Source organism: Neovison vison, chromosome 10 (assembly GCF_020171115.1).
Source record: "Neovison vison isolate M4711 chromosome 10, ASM_NN_V1, whole genome shotgun sequence".
NCBI classification, from domain to species: Eukaryota; Metazoa; Chordata; class Mammalia; order Carnivora; family Mustelidae; genus Neogale; species Neogale vison.
Window position 1 is genome coordinate 31,416,899 of NC_058100.1, and position 26,800 is coordinate 31,443,698.

General features: G+C 36.7%; 1 protein-coding gene across 7 annotated transcripts in view; it reads left to right on the forward strand.

The window, feature by feature from the left end:
* The window catches only part of DCAF6 (DDB1 and CUL4 associated factor 6), a 135,605-nt gene that overhangs the window by 27,058 nt on the left and 81,747 nt on the right, over window positions 1-26,800 (forward strand). For all 7 annotated transcript variants that reach the window (XM_044266882.1, XM_044266884.1, XM_044266883.1 and 4 more), the window contains exons 4-7: window positions 5,665-5,850; window positions 16,745-16,858; window positions 17,478-17,613; window positions 20,806-21,020. In XM_044266882.1, the coding sequence (XP_044122817.1) occupies window positions 5,665-5,850; window positions 16,745-16,858; window positions 17,478-17,613; window positions 20,806-21,020 (651 nt within the window). The remainder of the gene's footprint in view (window positions 1-5,664; window positions 5,851-16,744; window positions 16,859-17,477; window positions 17,614-20,805; window positions 21,021-26,800) is intronic.

A 26,800-nucleotide genomic window follows, 5' to 3' on the forward strand; every position in this document is an offset into this window, starting at 1 on the left:
ATTTTTAAAAAGATCAACCTTGTCATTCTTTACCTCCAGTAGAATATATAGCTGTATTGATTGTATAGATTTAGTATTGACAACTATACACAAATTCCAGCCTTTGTTGGAATTACTGATTGTATGCACTTGAGTACTTGTTCTTCCAACAGTTACCTATTAATTAGGAAGCGAGTGGTTCAGAATGTAGTTAACATGGTAGGCAGTGGTCAGATAGTAGGCTTGATAGGCAGTATTAAGGATTTACATTTTAGTGTAACTGAAATAATCACTGGAGTGTATTAAACAAACAGGTGATTTGCATTTTTAAAAGAGAGCTCTGGCTGCTGTTTGGAGGGTGGAGTTTGAGTAAGATTAGAAGTAGGAGATAGGACTCCACGGAGTAATTCCACTGAGAAGAGATTGTGGTTTGGACAAAGATAATGGCATTGAGGTGATGAGAATTAGTTTGGAATGTGTCTTGGACCTGAATTTGCTGATGGATTTTATATATTTTATATAAATATATCTTATATATTTTGCTATTTTATAGTGGATGAGGGAAAGAGAAATGAAGGGTGCTTTTTTAGTTTTTGACTTGATCAGCCGTGGGGGTGGATACTGCTGCCATTGTGACGAATTTGGAGAACGCTGGAAGGGCAGGAAGTTTGGAAGACAACATCTGAAATCGACGTTTGTCCAAAAGGAAGGAGGTTCAACTGTTTACTCTTTAAATCTTGATTACTTTAATAAAGAAATCCATATCAGTTTGTGAATAATATGTGATATGTCAGTACACATATTAGTGTGTGGAGTGCTTTTGTTTCTGAAGCTATGCGTAAACCTGTTAAATGGAGATAAATCATGAACTGTTAAGAATAATGTCTGCTGAATGTGATTAAAGCAGAGACAAAAGGCTATCCGATGAAGAAACTAATACATACACTGTACACAGTGACTGTTATATATTTAGCTACTTGGTAAGCCATGCTAAGATACCTGACAGAGTTAAAAAAAGGTCATGAGATCTATCTTGTTTAAAGGCTTTACATTAATTATTCTCTTAGTTATTTTTTATACCTTAGTCTTCCAGATCTTAGTGTCTTACACTTGGAGAGAGGAATTAAAGATTTTTAAATATTTCAGTTTTATTCTCCATTGGTTTTGGTTAATGCAGGTGCAAAAAACACCCCTCCCTTTTTTATTTGACCCTAATTATATGTGCATTATATGGAAGATTTACTGTGGGGTAGTTTATGATATTCAGCAAATCCTTATTTTGGCCATAATCCTGTAATCTAGGTCTTAAATAAAATGGGAGACTTATATATTCAAAGTGGTCAAGGTAAATGGCTGCTAATTCTCACTCCAGACTTATGCTATCGTTTGTAGGCATCTCTGGCAAGAGTTTGGCAGTTAGGGTTATATAGTAAATACTTAAAAGCTAAACCCAAAACAGAATTGAAATATATTTTCCTAACTCTGTTTTAAAATTTTAAAACTTTGGAAAAACTTAAAAAATAATACAATGAGGGATGCCTGGGTGGCTCAGTTGGTTAAGCGGCTGCCTTCGGCTCAGGTCATGATCCCAGCGTCCTGGGATCGAGTCCCACATCGGGCTCCTTGCTCGGCAGGGAGCCTGCTTCTCCCTCTGCCTCTGCCTGCCTTTCTGTCTGCCTGTGCTTGCTCTCTCTCCCTCTCTCTGACAAATAAATTAAAAAAAAAAAAAAACAATGAACATCCACAAATAGATTTTTTTTTTTTAAAGCGATTGAGCACAAGCTGGAGGCATCATGCACTTAATTCATGAATGCCTTGGTGTTTATCTACTAAAAACAAGAACATTATTCTATTTTTTTTTAAGATTTAATTTATTGATTTGACAGACAGAGATCACAAGATCACAGAGAGGCCGGCAGAGAGAGAGGGGGAAGCAGGCTCCCTGCTGAGGAGAGAGCCCGATGTAGGGGCTCGATCCCAGGACTCTGGGATTATGACTGGAGCCAAGGCAGAGGTCTAACCCACTGAGCCACCCAGGCGCCCCGCATTATTCTATTTTTAAAAATATGTAATACTGAATACAGAGTTGATCCTCATTACTTGTGGGTTTTATATTTGCTAATTTGTCTACTCATGGAAATTTACATTTAACCCTAAGTCAATACTTGCTGTGCCTTCTTGGTCATATCATGGCCACGCACATAAGCAGAATGGCAGAAGAACTGAGTCACTCAGTACACATCAACACTCACATTCCCAGCTGAGATAAACAAGACGACAGTCTGACTTACGTATACAGTATCTTTTTTGTGGTATATTTCATGTCACATTTTTGTATTGGTGATTTCACAGTTTAAAATGTCCCCAGGTATCATGCTGAAATACTGTCTCATGTTCCTAAGCACCAGAAGTCTGGGAGTTTCTTATGAAGAAAAAATGTTAGATAAGCTTCTTTTAGGTATAATGCTGTTGGCCATGAGTTCAAAGTTAATGAATCAACAGCATATATTAAATAAGGTCTTTAAACAGAAACATATAGAACAATGCTGTGTATTGATTGAGGAAGGTGTTGTGGCAAGAGGCTGAAAGGACCCTAACCACACATTTCTCTAGGAGCAGTGGTTCAGTAGTTGTTAATTCAGTATTGGCAGTGACTTACCAGGCAAGACGAGAGTCAAGTATATGCTGTTATAGATAAGATTTTCTATTTGATGATGTACACACATAACACATACACATATACACATAGATGGTCTATATGCAGATTTTCTCATTGGTTTATGCTATTCTTTGTCACTGCCATGCCTTTTCAATCCCAGCTCCATCCATCATTTCACATGTTGTCATATTTCCTTTGTATCTTTAAGATAGTTCATTCAAATTTTTGGTCTTGCATGATATTAATATGTTACTTGTTTTACTGTTGTATTAATATAGAAGAACAGTTGTTATATCAAATGTTTCTCAATTTGGATTTGATTGTTTCTCCATGAGTAGATTAAAATGTAAAACATTTTATTTATTTATTTTAAAAGATTTTATTTATTATTTATTTGACAGACAGAGATCACAAGTAGGCAGAGAGGCAGGCAGAGAGAGAGAGAGGAGGAAGCAGGCTTCTGCTGAGCAGAGAGCCTGATGCGGGGCTCGATCCCAGGACCCTGGGATCATGACCCGAGCCGAAGGCAGAGGCTTTAACCCACAAGCCACCCAGGTGCCCCAATTTAAAACATTTTAGCTAAGAGTTCTCCACAGGTGACATTGTAGTACATGATATTAATTTATCCCCTTACTGATAATGTTAGCTTTGATATCTCCATTGTTTGGTATGTTTACCCTTTGCAATTAATAAGCTGTTTGTGAAGTGGTATGTTGAGCCTGTAAATACTCCCTTTCATAACAATCTTTCTTATATTGGTTTTAGTGTTGATTCTTGCCTTAACCAGTTGTTAAAATGTAGTTACAAAAAAGTAATTTTTTTTAAAGATTTTATTTTATTAATATTTGACAGAGAGAGAGAGATCACAAGCAGGCAGAGAGAGAGGGAGAAACAGGCTCCCTGCTGAGCAGAGAGCCCGATGGGGACCCGAGCTGAAGGCAGAGGCTTAATTCACTGAGCCACCCAGGTGCCCCAAAATAGTGATTTTTAATTGTCATTCCTTCAACATTTATTGACATTATTTTGTAAATAAGGGTATTTCTTTTGTCCCTACAACTTTTTTGAAAAAAATCACTTGAGATTTTAGGTTTTTTAAAAAATTTAATATAATCTATTTACCGATAATACTTTTTGGTGCTTAAATTACTCCATTTGTTTGTTGGGACATTTAAAGCCAACTTTATGATTTGACTTACTCTTATTTGTTTGAGCACATTTTTAAAAGTACATCAGATTCCCACTGCATTAAATTTTCATTGTACATACATGTGGGGGATATATCATGATTTATTCAATAAATCTCCCATGCTTTGCTGTTATGAATAGCTCATTAAATAACTTTGTGCATTTTCTCTTGTATTGTTGGAAGTGTATCTTAAGGGTAAATTCTTAGAAATAGACTTGTTTGGTCAAAGGGTAAACGCACGTGTGCTTTTGAGAAGTATGGCTAAATTCCTCTCTTTTAGTCTTATACCATCTAGTGCTCCCAGCAGAAATGACGAAGAGCCTGTTTCCTGGTAGGCTTACTCACATAATATGTTGTCAGACTTGCATTTTTGCCAATGTGAAAAGTGAGAATTAGTTTCTTAGTGTAACTTCAGTTTGCATTTCCCTTATGAACAAATTTGGATGTTTTCTCACATTCTTAAAGGCTCTTTGTGTATCTTTTTGTGAACTGTGAATTCAGATCTTTTGCCTACTCGAAAAAACCCCCAGGTTTTGTTAAGTTTCTTTCTCTTCATTTTTAGCACTATTAGGGAGATTTGTTCTTTATTTTCACTATGTGTTGCAAATATTTACATATTTATTTTAAACTTTTTAAAAGTTTTATTTCTATCACGGGAATTCTGGTCTTTATTTTTAAAGATGTTATTTATTTGAGAGAGAGCGTGAGCAAGAGAGCACAAGCAGGGGGAATGGCAGAGGGAGAGGGAGAAGCAGACTCCGGCTGAGCCGGGAGCCTGATGGAGGGCTCTGTCCCAGGACCGTGAGATCGAGACCTGAACGGAAGTCAGACGTTTAAGTGACTGAGCCATCCAGGTGCTCTGCTGTGTAGAAATACAATTCGGGAAGGAGATGTTGGGACTTCTGCATGATTCATTTAAATTCAGTTTATTTTTCTTTCTTTATCCTGGAAGGGAGTAACTAAAAATCCTCTAGTAAACAGTTTCCAAAGTCCGTCAGAGGGTTGCCTGGGTGCCTTAGCTCGTTCAGCATCTGCTTTCGGCTCAGGTCCTAATATCCGGGTCCTGGACCGAGCATCCCACTGGGCTCCCTGCTCAGCCGGAGTCTGCTTCTTCCTCTCCCTCTGCCATCCCCCTGCTTGTGCTCCCTCGCTCGCAGTCTCTCTCTGTCTCTTAAATAAAGAAATAAAATCTTAATTAAAAAAAAAAGTTTAGGATGGTCCTTTTTTTCTCCCCACCCCTGTATCTACTCTCCAATTCTAAAAGTAACTTGAAGTCGATTATCTGAGAAATACAGGAAAATATTTTTAAAATAATGAAAATCATCTTCTTTGCTCTGTTTCTCTCTCCTCCTATGTATAATAGTCCTTTCTTATATATCCAGATCTTACGAATGAGTCAGGTACACCAAATAGATGGAAATATGTATATTTAATTTTCACAACACTGTTCCTATTGATGGTACTTAATCTTCTTCATATCTTAGAGAGAAAAAAAGAAAATATGTGAGATTCTGAATTTTAAGAAATTATATTAGTTTAAGATCCTGGAATTGAGTCCTGCATTGGGCTTCCTCCCCAGCAGGGAGCCTACTCCCCCGCCCCATCAGCCCCCCCCCCCCGCCTCTTGGCCTACTTGTGATCTCTATGTGTCAAATAAATAAATTTTAAAAATCTTGAAAAAAATTATATTAGTTTGGAATCAAATGATAATTTTTTATTGAGATCATAAGAATAGTAATGAGAATTTATTCCTAGCTATGATTGTATTAAATATGAATGTTTCTTTCTAGGAAATAATAAATTACCAAGAACTTTTTTTCTCTTTTTCTCTGTGTTTTAGGTTTTGACAACAATTCGTTCAGGGCACCGAGCAAATATATTTAGTGCAAAGTTCTTACCATGCACAAATGATAAGCAGATTGTGTCCTGCTCTGGGGATGGAGTAATATTTTATACTAATGTTGAGCAAGATGCAGAAACCAACAGACAATGCCAATTTACGTGCCATTATGGAACTACCTATGAGGTACAGTATTACTGTGGTGTTTTGTGTGTGTGTGTGTGTGTGTGTGTGTGTGTAAGTACGTATGTGTAGATTTGTGTAATTAACACTCATGCGTATGTAGGCAGAGAAATTACTGACAGACTAGATTTCAGTAAAGTGCTTGAGAAAGTATACCTTGATAGGCTTGTGAGTAAAGTTAAATAAAATCTAATAGTAACAGGATTTGTAATTGCAAACAGTTGTCAGCCTTTAAAAATACTTCAGGTACTGTGCTACAAGCTTATGTTCTAGACTTCAGCCTCTTAAACACTTTATCACCGTCTTCTATAAAGTCATTGATTGCATCCTTATCAGATGTTCCTGTGGCAGAAAGAACACTACTAGTCCACCAGGCGAAAGAATCAGATTCCTAAAGGACATTAATAAGCTCAACCCCTAGTTGAATTCAGTGAGGTGCAATGAATTTAAGACTCAATCATACTATGTAACTTCGTTGAGAAATTGCTTATCCTTCAGAATGCTCTTACAAAATCTTTTCATGGTATTTCTTTGCATCAAATCATTCTTAACCTGGTATATCTTTGTCCATGGTTTGAATTTCATTTCTCTGGTAACCTCGTGTTTTGGTGTGTAACAGCATATAGCTGCATTTTATTTTCTCATCTGTTTTCACAGTTTTTGCTTTGAACTGGAGATTTTAGTCCATTTATATTTATTGTGAGTAATGATATATTTGGATCTATTTGTTTATCTTACTATTTTGTTTGTATTTTTTTTAATTTCCTGTATATATTTCCCCTTGTCTTTCTGCCTTCCTTTAAAATTGCAAAAATAAAATAAAATTGCCCGAGGATTTTGCTTTTTTTCTGTTTTATTTCTGCTACTTGCAGGAAGGATAGACATTCGTATTTTAGAAGAATAATTAACAAAGCCTAATCAATAAATACCTTTGCCCTTCTGAGTAAAGCACCTTCGGACATTATAATGTCTTCATCCCTCGTCCAATTGTATATGCTTATATTGTTCTGAGTTTATATATTTTCTCTCATAAATGAAATACTATCATTGCCTCATTAGTTAGTATTTCTTTAGATTTACCTACGTTTTTGCCAGTACCTTTGGCTCTTCCACCACAGACTGCCTGTACAGGGTCATTGTGTACCTAAAGTATGTTCTTTCCGGTTCCTTTAGTGACAGTTTGGTAATAGAAACAATTTTCATTTCCTATTATCCTTTCCTTTCTTTTAATTTAATTTATTTATTTGACAGAGAGAGACACAGCGAGAGAGGGAACAGAAACAGGGGGAGAGGGAGAAGGAGAAGCAGGCTCCCTGCCGAGCAGGGAGCACACTTCCTCCTCTCTCTCTGTCTGCCTCTCTGCCTACTTGTGATCTCTATCAAATAAATAAAATCTTAAAAAAAAAAAAGAGCCACCCAGGCGCCCCTCCTATTCTTTTCTTTTCTTCATTCCTTTCTTCCCTTTCATCTCTTTCCAGAAAATGAAGAATTTTAGACCAATTCGTCAAAGGTTGTTTTGCTGGATATTTGCTGGGTGTCTAGTTTGGCACTTTATTTTGGGTGATGTTCCTGTGTTCTCACTTTATTGTTGAAGTTGAGAACTCAGTCATCAATCTGTGGTTTCTTTACAGTTCATCTGTCTCTCTTGGCTGCTTTTAACTGTATTTTTCTTTGCTGTTTTTTTTCCTTCATATCACCACGGTGTGGTTAGGTTTGAGTTTCCTTTTTATTTGTCATACTTGGAATTTATTGACGTTTTTGGTCTGAGAAATTGGCATTTTGAAAAAATGTGGGAAGTTTGCAGTCATTAGGTCTTTGGTTATTCTCTAGCTTCTCCGTTTCCTTTTCTCCTGGAATTCTCATTAGAATTTGACCTTATTCCATCTGTTATTAAACTTTGGTTTTTTAAATTGAAGTACAAAACACAGGAAAAGTACATAAATCCTAAGCATATAGCTTAGTACATTATCACAAAGTAAATCTTTTCATGTAACAGCTATCTAGATCAAGAAGTACAAAAGCATTAAGTATCCCAGAAGCCCCCTCATTCTGACTTCTGATAATTTGTGAAATTCACCCATGCTGGGTATGACTATAATTCGTTCCTTTCATTGCTGGAGAGCATTCCCTTGTGTGAGTGCACCATGGCGGATCGCTCTCTTTTACTGTTGATGAAAGTGTTAAATTTGATTTCCCATTTGGAGAACATTCCTTTCCATGAGTCTAAGTACCTAAATGCATTCACTTCGTTGGGTACATACTGGAAGTAAACTTAATGGTCACAGGACACGTGCTTGTTTATTTTAGAGAGATGCTACCAAATAATTTCCCAAAGTAATTGTAACAGCTTATATTCCTGCCAGTAGTATGTAAGAGTGCCCGTTACTGCTCATCGCTGCCAGCGATCGGTACTGTTAGTCTCTTCGTTTTGGCATCTTACGCAGCGTCATCTTACGGTTTCAGACGCCTTCCCTGTCGCTGCTGTTGTGCGTCTCCTCGTAGCAGTGTCTGGTGGTTATTTGGGTTTATTCTTTGTCAGGTGCCTATTCAGATGTCTTTCCTAAGTTTTCCATTGGTCTTGTCATCTTGTTTCATTTTTGACTTAAAGGAATTTCTTAATCTCTTCTGCTTGTGAACCTATCTTTTCCTACTCTGTGGCTATATTTTCACTTTCCTAATGGTGTCTTTGGGTGAACAAATGTTTTAACATTGTCTAATATATTGGTCTTTTTCTTTATTATTAGGGCTTTCTGTATCCTGGTCAAAATATTTTTTTCATATCTTGAGATTATGGAGATGCTCTGTTTTCTCTTTTCAAAAGTTTATTGTTTTGTCTTTGCTTTTAGATCTTATAATTCACCTGGATTTGATTTTTGTGATAGGATGAAGTTGGAGTAAACTTTTTTTCTCCATATGGATTTTTGTGATTAAGTCAAAATCCCAAGTAGAGTACAGAGGCATCCTCTATAGGGACATTTTAACAGTATATACCCATTTGTCAAAGGTATTTTTTATTCAATACATACACACTGTAGTTGGAACAGAATATTTTTTCAAAGCTGAAACTATATCCTCTGAACAGTTCTGCTCTTTCCTCTTCCCCCCTCCCCTTGCAACCTCCATTTTACCTTGTTTCTGAGTTTGATTATTTTGGATACCTCATGGAGTATTTGTATTTTTGTGACTGGTTTATTTTAGTTAGCATAATGTCCTCAAGGTTCATCCATGTCAATCTATGACAGAATTTGCTGCTTTTCCAAAGCTTAATACTCTCCCATTGTATGTAGATATGCCATATAGTCTGTTACTTGTCAGTGGACATTTGGGCTATTTCTATCTCTTGGTTGTTGTGAGTAATGCTGCAATGAACATAAGGGTGCAAATATCTCTTTGGAATCCTGTTTTAAATTTTTTGGTTGTATATACCCAGAAGTGGGTTTACTGGATCATGTGATAATTCTGTCTTTAATTTTTAAAAAAGATATATTTGTTTTAGAGAGGGAGAGCATGAGCAGAGGGGGGAGGCGCAGAAGGGAAGGGAAAGAATTTCAACCAGACTTCCTGCCAAGCTTGGAACCTGACGCAGGGCTCGATCCCATGACCCTGAGATCACAGCCCAAGCCGCAATCAAGAGTTGGACATTCCACTGACTGAGCCACCCAGGTGCCCCCTGTTTTTTATTTTTTTTTATTTTTATTTTTATTTTTTTTAAAGATGTTATTTATTTATTTGTCAGAGGGAGAGAGAGCACACACAAGTAGGCAGAGAGGCAGACAGAGAGAGGAGAGAGAAGCAGGCTCCCCATGGAGCAGGGAGCCCGATGCGGGACTCGATCCCAGGACCCTGTGATCATGACCCGAGCCAAAGGCAGTGGCTCAACCAACTGAGCCACCAAGGTGTCCCTGTTTTTTATTTTTTGAGGATCCTCCATACTGTTTCCCACAGTGGCTGTTCTGTTTTACATTCCCGACAGCAGTGCATTGGGTTCCAGTTTTTCCACATTCTTGTCAACACTTGTTATTTTCTTTTTTTTTTTTCCCCAAGATGACCATTTTAATGAGTGTGAGGAGATATCTCATTGTGGTTTTGATTTATATTTCCTTAATGATTAGGGATGTTAAATACCTCTTTTTGTGCTTGTTGGTCATTTGTATATCTTCTTTGGAGAAATGTCTGTTGAAGTCCTTTGCTCATTTTTAATTGGATTGCTTTTTTGTTCTCATTGAGTTGAAGGGGTTCTTTATATATCTCAGGTATTAATTCCTTATCGATACAGAGTTTGTGTGTTCTCCATCCCACAGATTTGTTGAAGATAGCTATTGCAAATGAGATTGTTTTCTTAATTTTCTTTTCAGATTGTTCATTGGTTGTGTATAGAAAAACACGATTTTTATGTGTTGATTTTTTAACCGGCAGCTTTGCTCTATTCATTTATTAGTTCGAACAATATTTTGTATTGGGATTTTAAGCATTTTCTACATATAAGATCATATCATCTACAAACAAATGATTTTGCCTTTTCCTTTCTAATTTCAATGCTTTTTTTCCCTTGCCTGATTCCTCTAGCTAGAACTTCGGTACTGTATTGAATAGACATGATAAGAGTGGGCATTCATGCCTTGTTCCTGGTATTAATGAATAAACTTTCAGTGTTTCACCATTGAATATAATGTTAACTGTGAGATTCCATATATGTGGTCTTTATTAGCTTGAGGTAATTTCCTTCCATTCCTAGTTTGTTGAGAGTTCTTAGGGTTAGGAGTATTGAACTGTGTCAGATGCTTTTTCGGCATCAGTTTTTTGTTATTTTTTAAAGATTTTATTTATTTATTTGACAGAGAGAGAGAGAGATCACAAGCAGGCAGAGAGGCAGGCAGAGAGAGAGGAGGAAGCAGGTTCCCAGCTGAGCAGAGAGCCTGATGCGGGGCTCGATCCCCGGACCCTGAGATCATGACCTGAGCCGAAGACAGAGGCTTAACCTGCTGAGCCACCCAGGCGCCCCTTCAGCATCAGTTTTGACCATCACACGGTTTTTGTTTTTCATTATGACATGTTTTGGAGTTTTTTTTGGTATGTTGTTGAGTATTCATCAGAGGCATAGTCATAGTTTTGTGTTCTTTTAGTATCTTTGGTTTTGGCATCAGGATGAAGTTGTCCTCATAGAATAAATTTGGAAGTGTTCCTGTTTCTTCAGTGTTTTGGAAGGGTTTGGGAAGATTTGGTGTTAATTTTTTAAATGTAGCTAAAGTTCCCTAGTGAAGCCATCTGGTTCTGGGCTTTTTTTGGTTGGGATGTGTTTGATTACTGATTCAGTCTCCTTATTAGTTATAAGTTTGTTTAGACTGTTTATTTCTGGGAGCCTGGGGGGCTCAATTGATTGGTTAAGCATCTGCCTTCAGCTCAGGTCATGATCCCAGGGTACTGGGATCAAGGTCCGTATTAGGCTCCTTGCTCAATGGGGAGCCTGCTTCTCCTTCTACCTCTGCCTGCTGCTCCCCCTGCTTGTGCTCGCTCTCTCTCTGTTAAATAAATAAATAAAATCTTTTAAAATTTTTGTTTTATTTCTTCATGTTTTAATTTTGATATGTTGTATGTTTCTAGAAATGTATCCATTTCTTCTAGGTTTTTCCATGTGTTGTATAATTATTCGTACAAGTCTCTCTCTCTCTTTTTAGATTATTTATTTATTTGTTTGACAGACCAAGATCACAAGTAGGCGGAGAGGCAGGCAGAGAGAGAGGAGGAAGCAGGCTCCCCACCGAATGGAGAGCCTGATGAGGGGCTCAATCCCAGGACCCTGGGATCATGACCTGAGCTGAAGGCAGCGGCTTTAATCCACTGAGCCACCCAGGTGCCCCCATACAAGTCTGTTAAGGTGCTTTTTATTTCTGTGGCATAATTAGTAATATCTCCTCTTACCTCTTTCATTTCTGGCTTTTGTAAATCTTTTTTTTTTTTTTTTCTTATTAGTCTAGGTAAAAGTTTGTCAATATTGAAGATATTTTTAAGAAACCAGCTTAGTTTCATTGATAGGTTTTCTGTCTTCCATTTCCTTTATTTCTGCTTTAGTCTGTTACATCCTTCCTCTTCTAACTTGGGGTTTCATTTGTTGCTCTTCTGTTAGTTCTTTGAAGTGTATAAAGTTAGATTATTGATTTGAGATCTTTTTTCTTTCTTTTTTTTTACAATTTTATTTATTTATTTGACACAGAGAGAGAGAGATCACAAGTAGACAGAGCAGCAGGTAGAGAGAGAGGGGGATGCAGGCTCCCCACCAAGCAGAGAGCCCAACGCAGGGCCCGATCCCAGGACCCCGAGACGGTGACCAGAGCTGAAGGCAGAGACTCAACCCACTGAGCCACCCAGATGTCCTGATCTTTTTTTTTTTTTTTTTTTTTTCCCCTAATGTAGGTGTTTACTGCTGTATACTTCACACTTGGTAGGGTACTGTTTACATTGAAAGTAGTTACTAATAGGGAAGTACTTACTATTGATTGCCATTTTACTTTTTTTATTTTCAGTACATCTTATACTGATTTTGGCACTCTTGTTTTTATGTTTCATTCTCCATTCCAGCACCCTGGGATCATAACCTGAGCCGAAGGCAGATGCTTAACGATCTGAACAGCCAGGTGCCCCTGTCTTTGACTTTTGACAGGTTGTCTGTAATGTGTCTGAGTGTGGACCTCTTTGGGTTCTGCCTATTTAGAGTCCTTTTGAGCTTTCTGAGTGTGAATATCCGTTTTCTTTGGGAAGATTTAGGAAGTTTTCCACCATTATTTTTTCAAACAAGTGCTCTGCCCCTCTTTTTTCCATCTGAAACTTCCATATATATTACCTGTTTTGTCTTGTAAGTCCCTTAAGGTCGTCTTCACTTTTCTGCATTCTTCCTTTTTGTTCCTCTGACATGGTAATTCCAAAAGAGTTGTCTTCAAGTTTGCTGATTTTTCTTTCTGCTTGATCAAGCCTGATGTTGATTTCCTCTAGTGAGTTTTTAAAGTAATTATTATATTCTTCAGTCCCCAAATTTCCATTTGGTTCTTTTTTCCAGTTTTTTTTTGGTCATTGGTGATACTCTCTTTTTGTTCATGTGTCGTTTTCCTAGTTTCATTTAGTTGTTTATTTGTGTTCTCTTGAAGTGCATTGAACTTCTTTAGGATAATTAATTTGTAAATTCTTAGGTAATTCATGCATCTTATTAGAGTCAGTTTCTGAAGCTATTTTGTTACTTTGATAGGGCTGTTACACTGTATCTTTGTGTGCCTTGGTATTTTGTTGTTATGATTTTTGCTTTCATAAAAACAGCTATCTCTCCTGGTCTTTATAGACTTGTTTTGTATAAGGGAAGGTCTTCACCAATCATCACAGCTAGAGATTCTGGAGATCCCTTAGACTTTTTATGATGATGTATCTTCTCTGGTCTTGTGTATCTAATTTTCCATTTAGAGTGACCTTGCTCCCTTTTCTATCAATGATACTGCAGGTTTTTTGGTCTTTACTGAAGCCACTGAGCTCTCTTTTGTTCTCAGGATGTGCCAGTTTTATGAATGCTGAGTCAAGCAGGACAGAAACTAGTCCCCTGGCAGCCTTCCTCCACCCGTAAGCTGGACAGATATTCTACTCTTCTTTTTCCTTTCCAATGGAGAAGCTGCAGTTGGGCTTTTTTCCCCCAGTATTGAGCTGTGTTGCCTTGGGGCAATCACTGATAGGATTAAAATGAAATGTTTTTTTTTTTCCGTTCAGTATGGCTGTACTTGGCTTTGAACTTGACTGATATACTGCCTTCTTAACTGGTTTTTGGCATTTTCATAAATGCTTTTTGACTTCAGTTTATTTATTTTTTTGAGGGAGAGAGTGCACGAGTAGGGTTGGGGAGGGCGATGGAGGGGCATAGGGAGGAGAGGGAATCCCAAGCAGGCTTCCATGCTTAGCGTGCAACCTGCCTTGGGGCTCCATCTCACAACCCTGGAGTCATGACCGGATCCAAAATCAAGAGTCCACCGTTTAACCAACTGAGCTATGCAGGTGCCCCAAAGTTCTTTGCATTTATATTGTTATTAAAAGTCAGTGTTTTTGTAGGAGAGTGAGTTGAGGCTTTCTGTTCTGCAATCTTGCTCCTATCACTCTTTCCATATGGATTTTACCCACCATCTTAAAATACTGGTTTTATTCCCCCATTGCTATTCAGCATGCCATTAACTGTAAATTAAGAGTTTCTATAGCATAGATCATTTCTGTACTCTATTTTGCACCGTTGGTCTATTGGTATAGACCAAATTTGTACCTTTTTAAGTACCCAATTGTTTTAATTGCCATAGCTTTGAAATGACTCTTGGTATCTAATAGAGTACATTTTCTTGTTCCTACTACAAGAACATTTTGACTTCTTGATTTTTTGTGTTTCAGTATAACTTTTTAAAGCAGCATGTTAGTTTCCCACAAAAAGTTTGCTGAAGGTTGGATTGTGATTATACTGAATTTAAAGATAAATTTAGGGCAAACTAATATCTTACAATTATTGTATATTCCAGTGAATGGGGATGATATATTTTTGTAATTATTAAGGTTTTAATTTCTCTCACTAAAATATTTTATAATTTTTAGTGTGGCATTACTGTACAATTTTCCTGAATTTTTTAAAGTATTTGATACTTTGGTACTGTTGTAAATGTTATCTTTTTAAGTATTTTAGTTTTTAGATGTTACTGGTATAAAAAATACAATTGACTTTATAATATTTTAAAACTAGTAGTCTTTTTATTCACTAATTGGTGATCATAATTCAACTATAGATTCTTTTGGATTTTCTGTCTACACAGTGATATCTTTTTTACATTATGACATTTTTCATTCTTTTATTTTCAAACCATATACCTTTTGCTTCTTTTTCTTGACTTATTACACTGGTTGGTACCTCAGTTATCTTTAAATGAAATGTTGATAGCATTGATTTAAAAAGAATACAATTTGATAAGTTTTGACAATTTATTGTCCCTTGAAATCATTTGCGTAGTCACGGTAATGGATATATCCATTATATCCAAGAATTTCCTTATTCCCATTTTTATTCCCTCTCTCTTACCTCCACATCCTTGGGAATGACTGATCTTTCAGTTACTGTGGATTCGTTTATATTTTTTGTAGAATTATATATGAATGAGATTATATAATCAAACCATATGTATTCTTCCTTTGGTCTGATTTTTTTCACTTAGGATAATACTCATGTTTGAGATTCATTCATGTTGTTAAGAGTATCAGTAACTAACTTCTTATTTCTGAGTTATATTCCTTTATAAAGATCTATCACAGTTTCTTTATATTTCATTTTTGGATGGGCATTTGGGTTCTAGTTTTGGGCTGTTGCAAATACAGCCGTTTTGTGTATTTGTATAAATGTCTTTGTATGGACTTGTACTTTCATTTGTCTTTGGTAGTCATCTAGTAATGGAATGACTGAGTTATATTAGAAGTATAAGTTTAACTTTTTAAGAAACTGCCGAACTGTTCCAGAGTGGTTGTATCATTTTACATTTCTGTGAGCAGTGCCCAACTGTTCCAGTTGTTCTGCATCCTTTTAACACTTGCTGTGGTCAGTCTTATATTTTAGACATCCCAGTAGGTACAGAGTGGAATCTCTCATGTTACTAACTTTTATTTCCCAATTATATAATGATGTTGAGCATACCTTTCATGTGCTTATCATCTTTATGTATTTGGTGAATTGTCTGTTCAAATCTTCTCCCCATTGTTTTAGTGGTATATTCATTTCTCATTATTGAGTTTTGAGGGATTTTCAAGATATGTTTTGGATATTCAGGTATGTGACTTATAATTTTTTCCTCCAAGTCAGCAGTTTTGTCTTCTCATTTTCTTAACATTGTCCTTCCAAAAGAAGCTCTAAATTTTCAGGAAGCCCATTTTACCAAAGTTCTTTGTTTTTATGGGCCAGTGTTATATCTAAAAGTCTTTTTTTAACCAAGAGTCACAAAGATTTTTTCCTAGAAGTTTTATATTTATGTTTTACACTTAGATCAATGATCCCTGTTGTGTGTTTTTTTGTTTTTTTTTTTAAAGAAAGTATGAAATATTGCTTGAGGTTCATTATTTTGCCTGTGGGTATCCAGTTTTCTGACACTGTTCTTTCTCCACCAAGTTTTCATTGCACCATTATCATAAATCATTTGGCCATCTGTATTTTCTTCTATTTTTGATCAGTACCTTTTCTCTTCCAATGATTTATTATTAAGCCTCCATCACACTATGTTAATTTCTGTAGTTATAGTAACTCTTAAAGCCAGGAGTATAAGTCCTTTGTTCTTCTTTTGCAACATTACTTAAGGTATTTTAGGTCTTTTGTGTTTCCACAGGAATTTGATAGTCAAATTGTAATTTGTGCCGAAAATCCTGCTGGAATTTATTTCAAATCTATATATCAGTTTAGGGAGAAGTGACGATATTAATTTTCTCAGTCAGTGAACACAGTTTATCTCCTATTATTTAGGACTTTAATTTTATTCAGTAATGTTTTATAATTTTCATTGTTATGTGTCTTTTATGTCCTTAAGCATTTTATATTTTTCATGTTATTATAAATGTTATTATTTTTAAATTTTCAGTTTCTAATGGTCTTGTTGCCGTAGTATAGACATACAGTTGATTTTCATATATTGACCTTGTATCCTGCAGCTCTTCTAAATTTACTTATTCTAATACTTATTTTTTAAACAATTATTTACATAAGATTTTCTGTTTAGATGATCAAATTGTCTATAAATATGAAAACAATTTTACTTCTTTATTTATTCTTTCATTTTTTTAAGTAATAGTAGTATCTTTCAAAGACATTTGTTTAAATGTTTAATAACATTACCTGTACTTTGATTTCCATCTACAGATTATGACTGTGCCCAATGACCCATATACTTTCCTCTCTTGTGGTGAAGATGGAACTGTTCGGTGGTTTGATACACGTATCAAAACTAGCTGCACAAAAGAAGACTGCAAAGATGTAAGAATCAAATTTTTATACAAATGACCAAAAAAATTAAGATAATAATTAAAATTGGACATTAAGTATCTCTGGGTTATAAGATTATGGGTGAATTTGATTGTATTAAATTTGTTGATCTAGTGTAATTACTCCATGTTTTAGTCTTATATTTGGGAATAATTTTTATTTTGTCTCTTCAGAATGCAATTTGCATTACTCATGTATTGTTTGTTTTTTCAACCACTAATTAAATATATATTTCCTATTTTGGTTGTTTCATAAGGTAAATGTACAGTATTGTATTAGAAGTCAGTATTAGAGTTGCGTAGGAAACTGCAAAGAAAAAAAGAATTTCCCTTAGAGTAATAAACTCCCGAGAAGGAATATTGACTGAGTATATTTATTTTGGCTTCACAGAAGCCGATTTTGTTGGAAAACTGATAGAAATCTGAAAAATAAAGAAAACCATGTTGTTTTTCCTTCTCATCAAACCGAGTTAGGATTTCTGAGAATGGTTATTTTCTTCTAGTTAAAAGGAAAATGTTTTACATATTAAAATATTTCACAGTTTTAAATCTTTAGAGTAGCCTCTCTACGGCAGTACTGTGTGTAACTGGTGTTGTATAATCTTTTATAGGATATTTTAATTAACTGCCGACGTGCTGCCACATCTGTCGCTATTTGCCCACCGATACCATATTACCTTGCTGTTGGCTGTTCAGATAGCTCAGTACGAATATATGATCGGCGAATGCTGGGCACAAGAGCCACAGGTAAAAAACTGTATATTAGAGAAAATACAAGATTCTGTCAGCTCAAAGAATAAATCTTGATGACATATTTGCAATTTTAAGGTTTCATTAGTTTCATAAAATTCATTAAATACAATGTGTTTAAGCAATATGGATTATTAGAAAAAACGACATTTTACTAGAGCGCCTGGGTGGCTCAGCCAATTAAGCATCTGACTTTTTTTTTTTTTTTTTAAGATTTTATTTACTTATCAGGACAGAGAGAGAGAGAGAGACAGTATAGGCGGGATGAGCAGCAGAGAAAGGGAGAAGACGACTCCCTGATGACCATGGAGCCTGAAGTGGGACTCGATCCCAGGACCCTGGGATCATGACCTAAGCCGAAGGCAAGACGCTTAACCAGCAGAGCCACCCCAGTGTCCCAAGCATCTGACTCGATTTCAGCTCAGTTCTTGATCTCAAGGCCATGAGTTCAAGCCCCACACTGGTCTCCATACTGGGCATGGAGCATACATACATACATATATACGTACATAAAAAGGCATTTTATGAAGTTTTTATGACCCTATCCAGGTGATACTTCTACAGTTTATCACTTTAAAAAATTTTAACAGTTGATGTATTAATTTCCTAGAGCTGTCATAACAAATTACCACACATTTCTGGGGGTTAGATGTCTAAAATCAAGGTGTTAAAGGTTTTCTGTCAATGGCGCTCAGGAAGACTCTTGCATGCTTCTCTCCTAGCTTGTGGTGATTGCTGACAACTTTGGCTTTTATTTATTTATTATTATTTTTAAAAAGGCTGATTTTTTTTTTCTTAAAGATTTTATTTATTTGACTCAGAGAGATCACAAGTAGGCAGAGAGAGAGGGGAAGCAGGGTCCCTGCTGAGCAGAGAGCCCGAAGCGGGGCTTGATCCCAGGACCCTGAGATCATGACCTGAGCTGAAGGCAGAGGCTTAATCCACTGAACCACCTAGGCATCCCTAAAAAGATTGATTGATTGATTGATTAGTGAGAGAGAGCACAGAGGGTGTGAGGGAGACATCAATTCCCTCCACACTGATCAGAGAGCCCAACATAAGACTCGATCCCAGGACCTTGAGATCAGGGCTCAAGCCAAAGGCGGACACCCAACCAACTTGAGCCACCCAGGCACCCCCAATTTTAACTTTTAAATGTTTCCTTTCACTCTCTGCTTCCACATGTACATGCTATCCTCTCCTGTGTGTATCTGAATCCACATTTTCCTCTTATTAGGACACCCGTCATATTGGATCTAGGGCCCACCCTAATGCAATATGACCTCATGGCCTCTGCAGAGACCTTATTTCCAAATATTCCAGAATCATTCTGAGTTCTAGATAGACATGAATTTGTGGGGGAACACTATCAGCCCAGAACACTTGGCTCTCCTCATTTCTCTTTGTTGTAGAGAGGAAAGTTAGGGAAGAATAGTGGGTACGTGGTACCTGTTCAAGCACAGCATAAGCCCAGTTTAAGCCCTGTTAAGTACTGTTACTGATGCTGCTGTGGCCCTGAAGTTGAATCTTTCTTAAACTTCTCATTTGCTTCTCATTCCATGGTGCACTGAAACTGCCTCTGGAATATTCCATTTAAAGCCAGCTTATTAGCGTTTTCTCGTAAGGGAAGGCCAGGATTATATACCCACACACCCAGCAAATACACCTACATCTGTATATTTTCACATACTTTATATTGCTAAAAATAAAAGTGGTGTTGGCCAAAAACTAACAGTCTTCATCTCAGTGTCAGTTTATATCCCGTAAAAATGGACACAGGGTACTGAAATGAGAAGACGAGGTTGGGGGTGCCTGGGTGGCTCAGTTGGTCATCGACTCTTGGTTTCAGTTCATGTCATGATCTCAGGGGCATGAGATTGAGCCCTGAGTTGGGCTCCGTGCTGGGCATGGAGACTCTCTCTCTCCCTCTCCCCTGCCCCCAATCATGTGCACACTCTCTTAGGAAAAAAAAAAAAAAAAAAAAAAAAGATTAAAAAGGAAGAGTAGGTGGTTTTTGGGGGATGGAGTTGGTTTGTTTTTTGGAACTGTGGTTGAGAAATCTTACCTATTTGGATATGCACTTTAAGGGGAAACAGTAGTAATATAAGGTGAAATTCTAGGCTAAATTAATATTTTTCAACAGTGGGACACAACTGACATTTTGGGTAGGACAAGACCTTGTGCAGTAGGTCTCCTTATACAGTTTTGTGGGACTCTTAGAATTTAACATTCCCAGACCTCAGTGGGCACAAAATGCCAGTTGGACCCCTCCCTATCGTATCATATTATATTATATTGATGACTGCCAAAATTAAAGCTGGAATACTGCCCCTACTCTGTCATTTTATAAGAGGAAAATTTCATGACAATCAAAAATCTTTTAAAAAGCATAGGGCTGAGGGGCGCCTGCGTGGCTCAGTCGTTAAGCCTCTGCCTTTGGCTCAGGTCATGGTCTCGGGGTCCTGGGATCGAGCCCTGCATAGGGCTCTCTGCTCAGCAGGGAGCCTGCTTCCCCCACCCCCCGCCCCATCTGCCTCTCTGCTTACTTGTGATCTCTCTTTCTGTCAAATAAATAAATAAAATCTAAAAAAAAATTAAAAAAACAAAAGACCGATTCTTCAGTCAGAAGAGCATGTACCTCTTGATCTCAGGGTCATGAATTTGAGCCCTGTGTTGACTATAGAGGTTACTAAGAAAAATAAATAAATAAACTAAAAGAACTTTTTCTAACCTAAAGCAAAAGGTAAATAATTTTAAAGGGAAAATGCACGATTTTATCTAGTAAGCTAGTAATAAATATAATCTCACCTATTTATATTGTAAAAATTATATTATCTTCATTGGAGGAAAATTTTTGCAAGGTGATTTAGTGTAACTATAATCACAAATCATTTTAATTGATTAAATAACTTGTATTTCAAATAAAACATTTATGTAATCTATAAAATATTTATATAATCTATGTAATTCCAGCCACTCGGGAAATTTTTTTTGAAGCTACGTAACCTTCATACTATATTCTTTATTATTTTGTTATAAAATTAGGCTATTAAGAAAAGAACCTTTCCTAGAAATAGAATATGATAGTTTGGATTTTATATTGCTACATTAAATCACGTATCTCATAATTCGGATTTTTTAAAACGTTTTTCTTAAAAAATGTATACAACTTCTTGTTTTTTTATTTAGGGAATTATGCAGGTCGAGGAACTACTGGAATGGTTGCCCGTTTTATCCCTTCCCATCTTAATAATAAGTCCTGCAGGGTGACATCGCTGTGTTACAGTGAGGATGGCAGAGAGATTCTTGTTAGTTACTCTTCAGATTATATATATCTTTTTGACCCGAAAGATGACACAGCACGAGAACTTAAGACTCCTTCTGCGGAAGAAAGAAGAGAAGAGGTAAGATTGTTCAAAGCCATGTTCTTCATTCCGTTCAGAAACATGAATTCAGTGACTCCTGGGACTAGAAGGGCTTCAAAAAATATAATTGATTTTCAAGGTATTTATAGTCTAGGTTTTGAAGAAGGGCACGAGTATACATGAAAGGCGCTAATCATTAAGGATAAAGCTTTAGAAGAAAGTCTTGTGAAATATATTTGAAGAGAAAATATTTAATAGCAAAATGTTTTTCTAATTTTATGGAGGCACAGCAGCGAGCAAGAAATATCAGTAGTTCTAACAGTCGTATAAAAAGCAAAACAATAAAAGCTGGATGTTGAAACTCAAAAGAGACTAAATGTTATGTTTATACACCAGTAGGTGATTTGTCTGTTACCATTTACTACTCAGATGTGGACAGTGATCCCCTTCTCTTCTGATCATGTTTCTCTGTCACAGTTAAGAACTAGTAACATACCTCCCTAGGTGCACTTTACAAAATACATATAAATAAGTGAGAAGAAGTTAAGTTAAAGTACACATATGCACACATACACACACAATGGTGAGAGGAGGGAATTGTTGTCCATATATGAGTAGTAAATGGTAATAGGTAAAATCCTGTTGGTGAGCATAAACATTTAGTTTAACTGAAGTTTATATATTGCATTTTCTAATTATTATATATAGATCTATTTACATATTATATATTGAAAACTAGGCAACTCTGAAATAGTGAACCATTGGAGTACCTTGCAGGTTCAGTCACTGGAGCATGTGACTCTTGATTTTGGACTTGTGGGTTCAAGTCCCACACTGGGTATAGAGATTACTTAAAAATACAATCTTTAAAAAAATAAAATAGCAAACCATCTTCTTATTTATGAAAGGCAAAAACCAGAAATAATATATCCTTGAAGTATGCAGCAATAGAAAAATGTTTGTTGTAACCCATTTAGTTTCTTTCTCCAATATATTTTTCACTTTTTTTTTTTTTTTCTCTCCAGTGTCCTGTGTTTAATCACTACTGTTTGGCTTGTAAATGTTTTTGAAATTAACTGTTGCTTTACTATTATTAGTGACTTTTTGGTATTGGACCAACTCCTACTAGTGAACATATTTTAAAGGTAGTAAAGAAGAACAATTTTCTGATTCTTGTGATACACAGAACTCTATCCGGTTGTTATAATTGCAGATTAGTCTGTAATATTAGGGAAAAATCAGGACATCTTTATAAACATTCTTGGGATTTTAAATTTTTCAGTGTATTTAAGTGAATTAGAAAATTGACAAAGAAAATGGGATGCTGGCTAATGAAGGCTATTTTTGAGTTTATTGGTTTTATTGAAAATGAGACCTGCTGTTGCATTTTGCTGCTGCTGTGTAATTCCTCTTGAGACCTGTGCTCCAGTGAACTTACAGTCCAGCTTTCTGACTCTCACATAATGAAAGCTGGAAGTGCAGAAACGTTTTAAGTGGGCCAGCCAGCTTTTGTACCATAGAATACTGAGCCAAAATATGTTTGCATAATCAGAGTGAATGAGGCTGAGTCATCAGCACTTGGTTTTCTGAACGTGGTTTTCTTGGTATTCTTTGCTGAATCAACTAAATTAAGAAAAATAATTCTGAAGAAGTATTATAATTATAAAAATAAATCATGCTTAGTATAATAAACTAAGAAATTCACAGGTATATATAGAAGAAGAAATTAGTTGTCCGTATCCTTAAGCTTACCACCTTTTCTTCAGTGTTTCAGGCTAAATCCTTGACAGTAGTGTTCAGACACACTCAACTCACCAGATATTTGTTGAATATCTACTTTACTAGGTCCTGTAGAAATTTAAGAAATTCAAGGATGACGTTGACAAAGACATCGCCTCTCACTCAGGAATTTACAGTTTAGTGGAAATAAAGATATAAAAACATGAATATGTAAAACTTAATTGAATTATATATAAGAGTTATGTTCTATATAAGTAGAGCAAAGGAAGGAATAATGTATTTTGATTGGAGATGTAAGTAATGATTGAAAAGGATTTTAAAATGAATCAAAGTTTCACACAATGATTTTTTCCTATGTTTTAATGATATTTTTATATTTTCTTAATTCTTTTTTTAAAGGATTTAAAAAATATTAACGTATAATGTATTATTTGCCCCGTGGATACAGATCTGTGAATCATCAGGCTTACACATTTCAGAGCACTCACCATAGCACGTACCTTCCCCAGTATCTGTCACTCAACCACCCTAACCCTACCCCCCCCCCACCAAGCAACTGTCAGTTTGTTTCCTGCGATTAAGAGTCTCTTACGGTTTGTCTCCCTCCCGATACCATCTTGTTTCATTTTTTCCCTCCCTACCCCCTGCAACCCCCCACCCTTCCTCTCAAATTCCTCATATCAGAGAGAGAATTGTCTTTCTCTGATTGACTTATTTTGCTCAGCACCATACCCTCTAGTTCCATCCATGTTATTACAAATGGCAAAATTTCATTTCTTTTGATGGCTGCATAGTATTCCCTTGTATGTATACTCTACATCTTCTTTATCCATTCATCTGTTGATGGACATCTAGGCTCTTTCCATAGTTTGGCTATTGTGGACATTGCTGCTATAAACATTTGGGTGCACGTGCCCTTTCGGATCACTCTATTTATATCTTTAGGGTAAATACCCAGTAGTGCGATTCCGTGGTTGTAGGGTAGCTCTATTTTCAATTTTTTGAGGAACCTCCATGCTGTCTTCCATAGTAGCTAGACCAGCTTGCATTCCCACCAACAGCTGCATCCTTGCCAACACCTGTCGTTTCCTGACTGGTTAATTTTAGCCATTCTGACTGGTGTGAGGTGGTATCTCATTGTGGTTTTGATTTGTATTTCCCTGAGGCCAAGTGATGATGTTGAGCACTTTTTCATGTGTCTCTTGGCCATTTGGATGTCTTTGGAGAAACGTCTGTTCCTGTCTTCTGCCCATTTCTTGATTGGAATATTTGTTGTTTGGGTGCTGAGTTTGATAAGTTCCTTATAGATTTTGGATGTTAGCCCTTTATCTGGTAAGTCATTTGCAAATATCTTCTCCCATTCTGTCAGTTGTCTTTTGGTTTTATGGACTGTTTCCTTTGCTGTGCAGGAGCTCTTGATCTTGATGAAGTCCCAGTAATTCATTTTTGCCCTTGCTTCCCTTGCCTTTGGTGATATTTCAGGGAAGAAGTTGCTGCAGCCGAGGTCGAAGAGGTTGCTGCCTCTCATCAAGGATTTTGATGGATTCCTGTCTCACATTGAGGTCTTTCATCCATTTTGAGACTTTTTTTTTTTTAAATAAGATTTAATTTATTTATTTGTTAGGGAGAGAGTTAGCGCACACACATGCAGGCAGAGTGTCTGGCAGAGGCAGCAAGAGAAGCGGGCTCCCCACTGAACAAGGAGCCCAATTCAGGACTCGATCCCAGGACCCTGGGATCATGACCTGAGCCGAAGGCAGCACTCAACCAACTGAGCCACCCAGGTGTCCCGAGACTATTTTTTTGTGTGGTGTAAGGAAATGGTCCAGTTTCATTCTTCTGCATGTGGCTGTCCAATTTTCCCAACACCATTTGTTGAAGAGACCATCATTTTCCCATTGGACATTCTTTCCTGCTTTGTCAAAAATTATTTGACCATAGAGTTGAGGGTCCATTTCTGGGCTCTCTGTTCTGTTCCACTGACCTACATGTCTGTTTTTGTGCTGGTACCATACTGTCTTGATGGTGACAGCCTTGCAGTAGAACTTGAAGTCTGGAATTGTGATGCCCCCAGCTTTGGTTTTATTTTTCAACTCCTCTGGCTATTCAGGGTTTTTTCTTGGCTCCATATAAATTTTAGAATTATTTGTTCCATTTCTTTGAAAAAAAAAGTAATGGTTTTTGTTTTTTTTTTTTTTTTTTAAGATTTTATTTATTTATTTGACAGAGAGAGATCACAAGTAGGCAGAGAGGCAGGCAGAGAGAGAGGAGGAAGCAGGCTCCTTGCTGAGCAGAGAGCCCGATGCGGGACTCAATCCCAGGACCCTGAGATCATGACCTGAGCCGAAGGCAGCGGCTTAACCCACTGAGCCACCCAGGCGCCCAGTGATGGTGTTTTGATAGGTATTGCATTAAATGTGTAGATTGCTTTAGGTAGCCTAGACATTTTCACAATATTGTTCTTCCAATTCATGAGCTTTCAAGGTTTTTCCATTTCTTTGTGTCTTCCTCGATTTCTTTTATGAGTACTTTATACTTTACTGAGTACAAATTCTTTGCCTCTTTGGTTAGGTTTATTCCTAGGTATCTTACGGTTTTGGGTACAATTGTAGATGGCATTGACTCCTTAATTTCTCTTTGTTCTGTCTTGCTATTGGTGTATAGAAATGCAACTGATTTCTGTGTGTTGATTTTATATCTTGCCACATTACTGAATTCCTGTATGAGTTCTAGCAGTTTTGGAGTGGTCTTTTGGGTTTTCCACATAAAGTATCATATTATCTAACAAGAGTGAGAATTTGACAATTTCTTTTCCGATTCAGATGCCTTTCATTTCTTTTTGTTGTCTGATTGCTGAGGCTAGGACCTCTAGTACTATGTTGAATAGCAGTGGTGATAGTGGACATCCCTGCTGTGTTCCTGACCTTAGAGGGAAAACTCAGTTTTTCCCCATTGAGAATGATATTTGCTGTGGGTTTTTCATAGATGGGTTTGATAATATTGAGGTATGTACTGTCCATCCCTACACTGTGAAGAGTTTTGATCGAGAAAGGATGCTGTATTTGTCAAATGCTTTTTCAGCATCTATTGAGAGTATCATATATGATTTTTGTTCTTTTATTAATGTATTGTATCACATTGATTGATTTGCAGATGTTGAACCACCTTGCAGCCCTGGAATAAATCCCACCTGGTCGTGGTGAATAATCCTTTTAATGTCCTGTTGGATCCTATTGGCTAGTATTTTGGTGAGAATTTTTGCATCCATGTTCATCAGGGATATTGGTTTCTAATTCTCCTTTTTAATGGGGTCTTTGTCTGGTTTGGGGATGAAGGTAATGCCTCATAAAAGGAGTTTGGCAGTTTTCTTCCCATTTCTTTTTTTGGGAACAGTTTCAGGAGAATAGGTATTAATTCTTCATTATGTTTGGTAGAATTCCCCTCAGAAGCCATCTGGCCCTGGGCTCTTGTTTGTTGGGAGATTTTTGATGACTGCTTCAATCTCCTTACTAGTTATGGGTCTCTTCAGGTTTTCTGTTTCTTCCTGCTTTAGGTAGTTTATATAGTCTCTTGGAATGCATCCCTTTCTTCCAGATTGTCAAATTTGCTGGCCCATATTTGGTCATAATATGTTCTTACAGTTGTTTGTATTTCTTTGGTGTTGGTTGTGATCTCTCGTCTTTCATTCATAATTTTATTAATTTTGGTCCGTTCTCTTTTTTCTTTTTGATAAGTGTGGCCAGGGGGTTTATCAATCTTATTAATTCTCTCAAAGAACCAGCTCCTACTTTCCTACTTTCCTTGATTCGTTTTACTGTTATTTTGGTTCCTATTTTCTTTATTTCTGCTCTGATCTTTATTATTTCTCTTCTCCTGTGGGGTTTAGACTTTCTTTGCTGTTCTTTCTCCAGCTCCTTTAGGGGTAGGGTTAGGTTGTATATTTGAGACCTTTCTTGTTTCTTGAGAAAGGGTTGTATTGCTATTTAATTGCTTTCAGGACTGCCTTTGCTGCGTCCCAAAGATTTTGAAAAATTGTGTTTTCATTTTCATTTGTTTCCATGAATTTTTTTTTAGTTCTT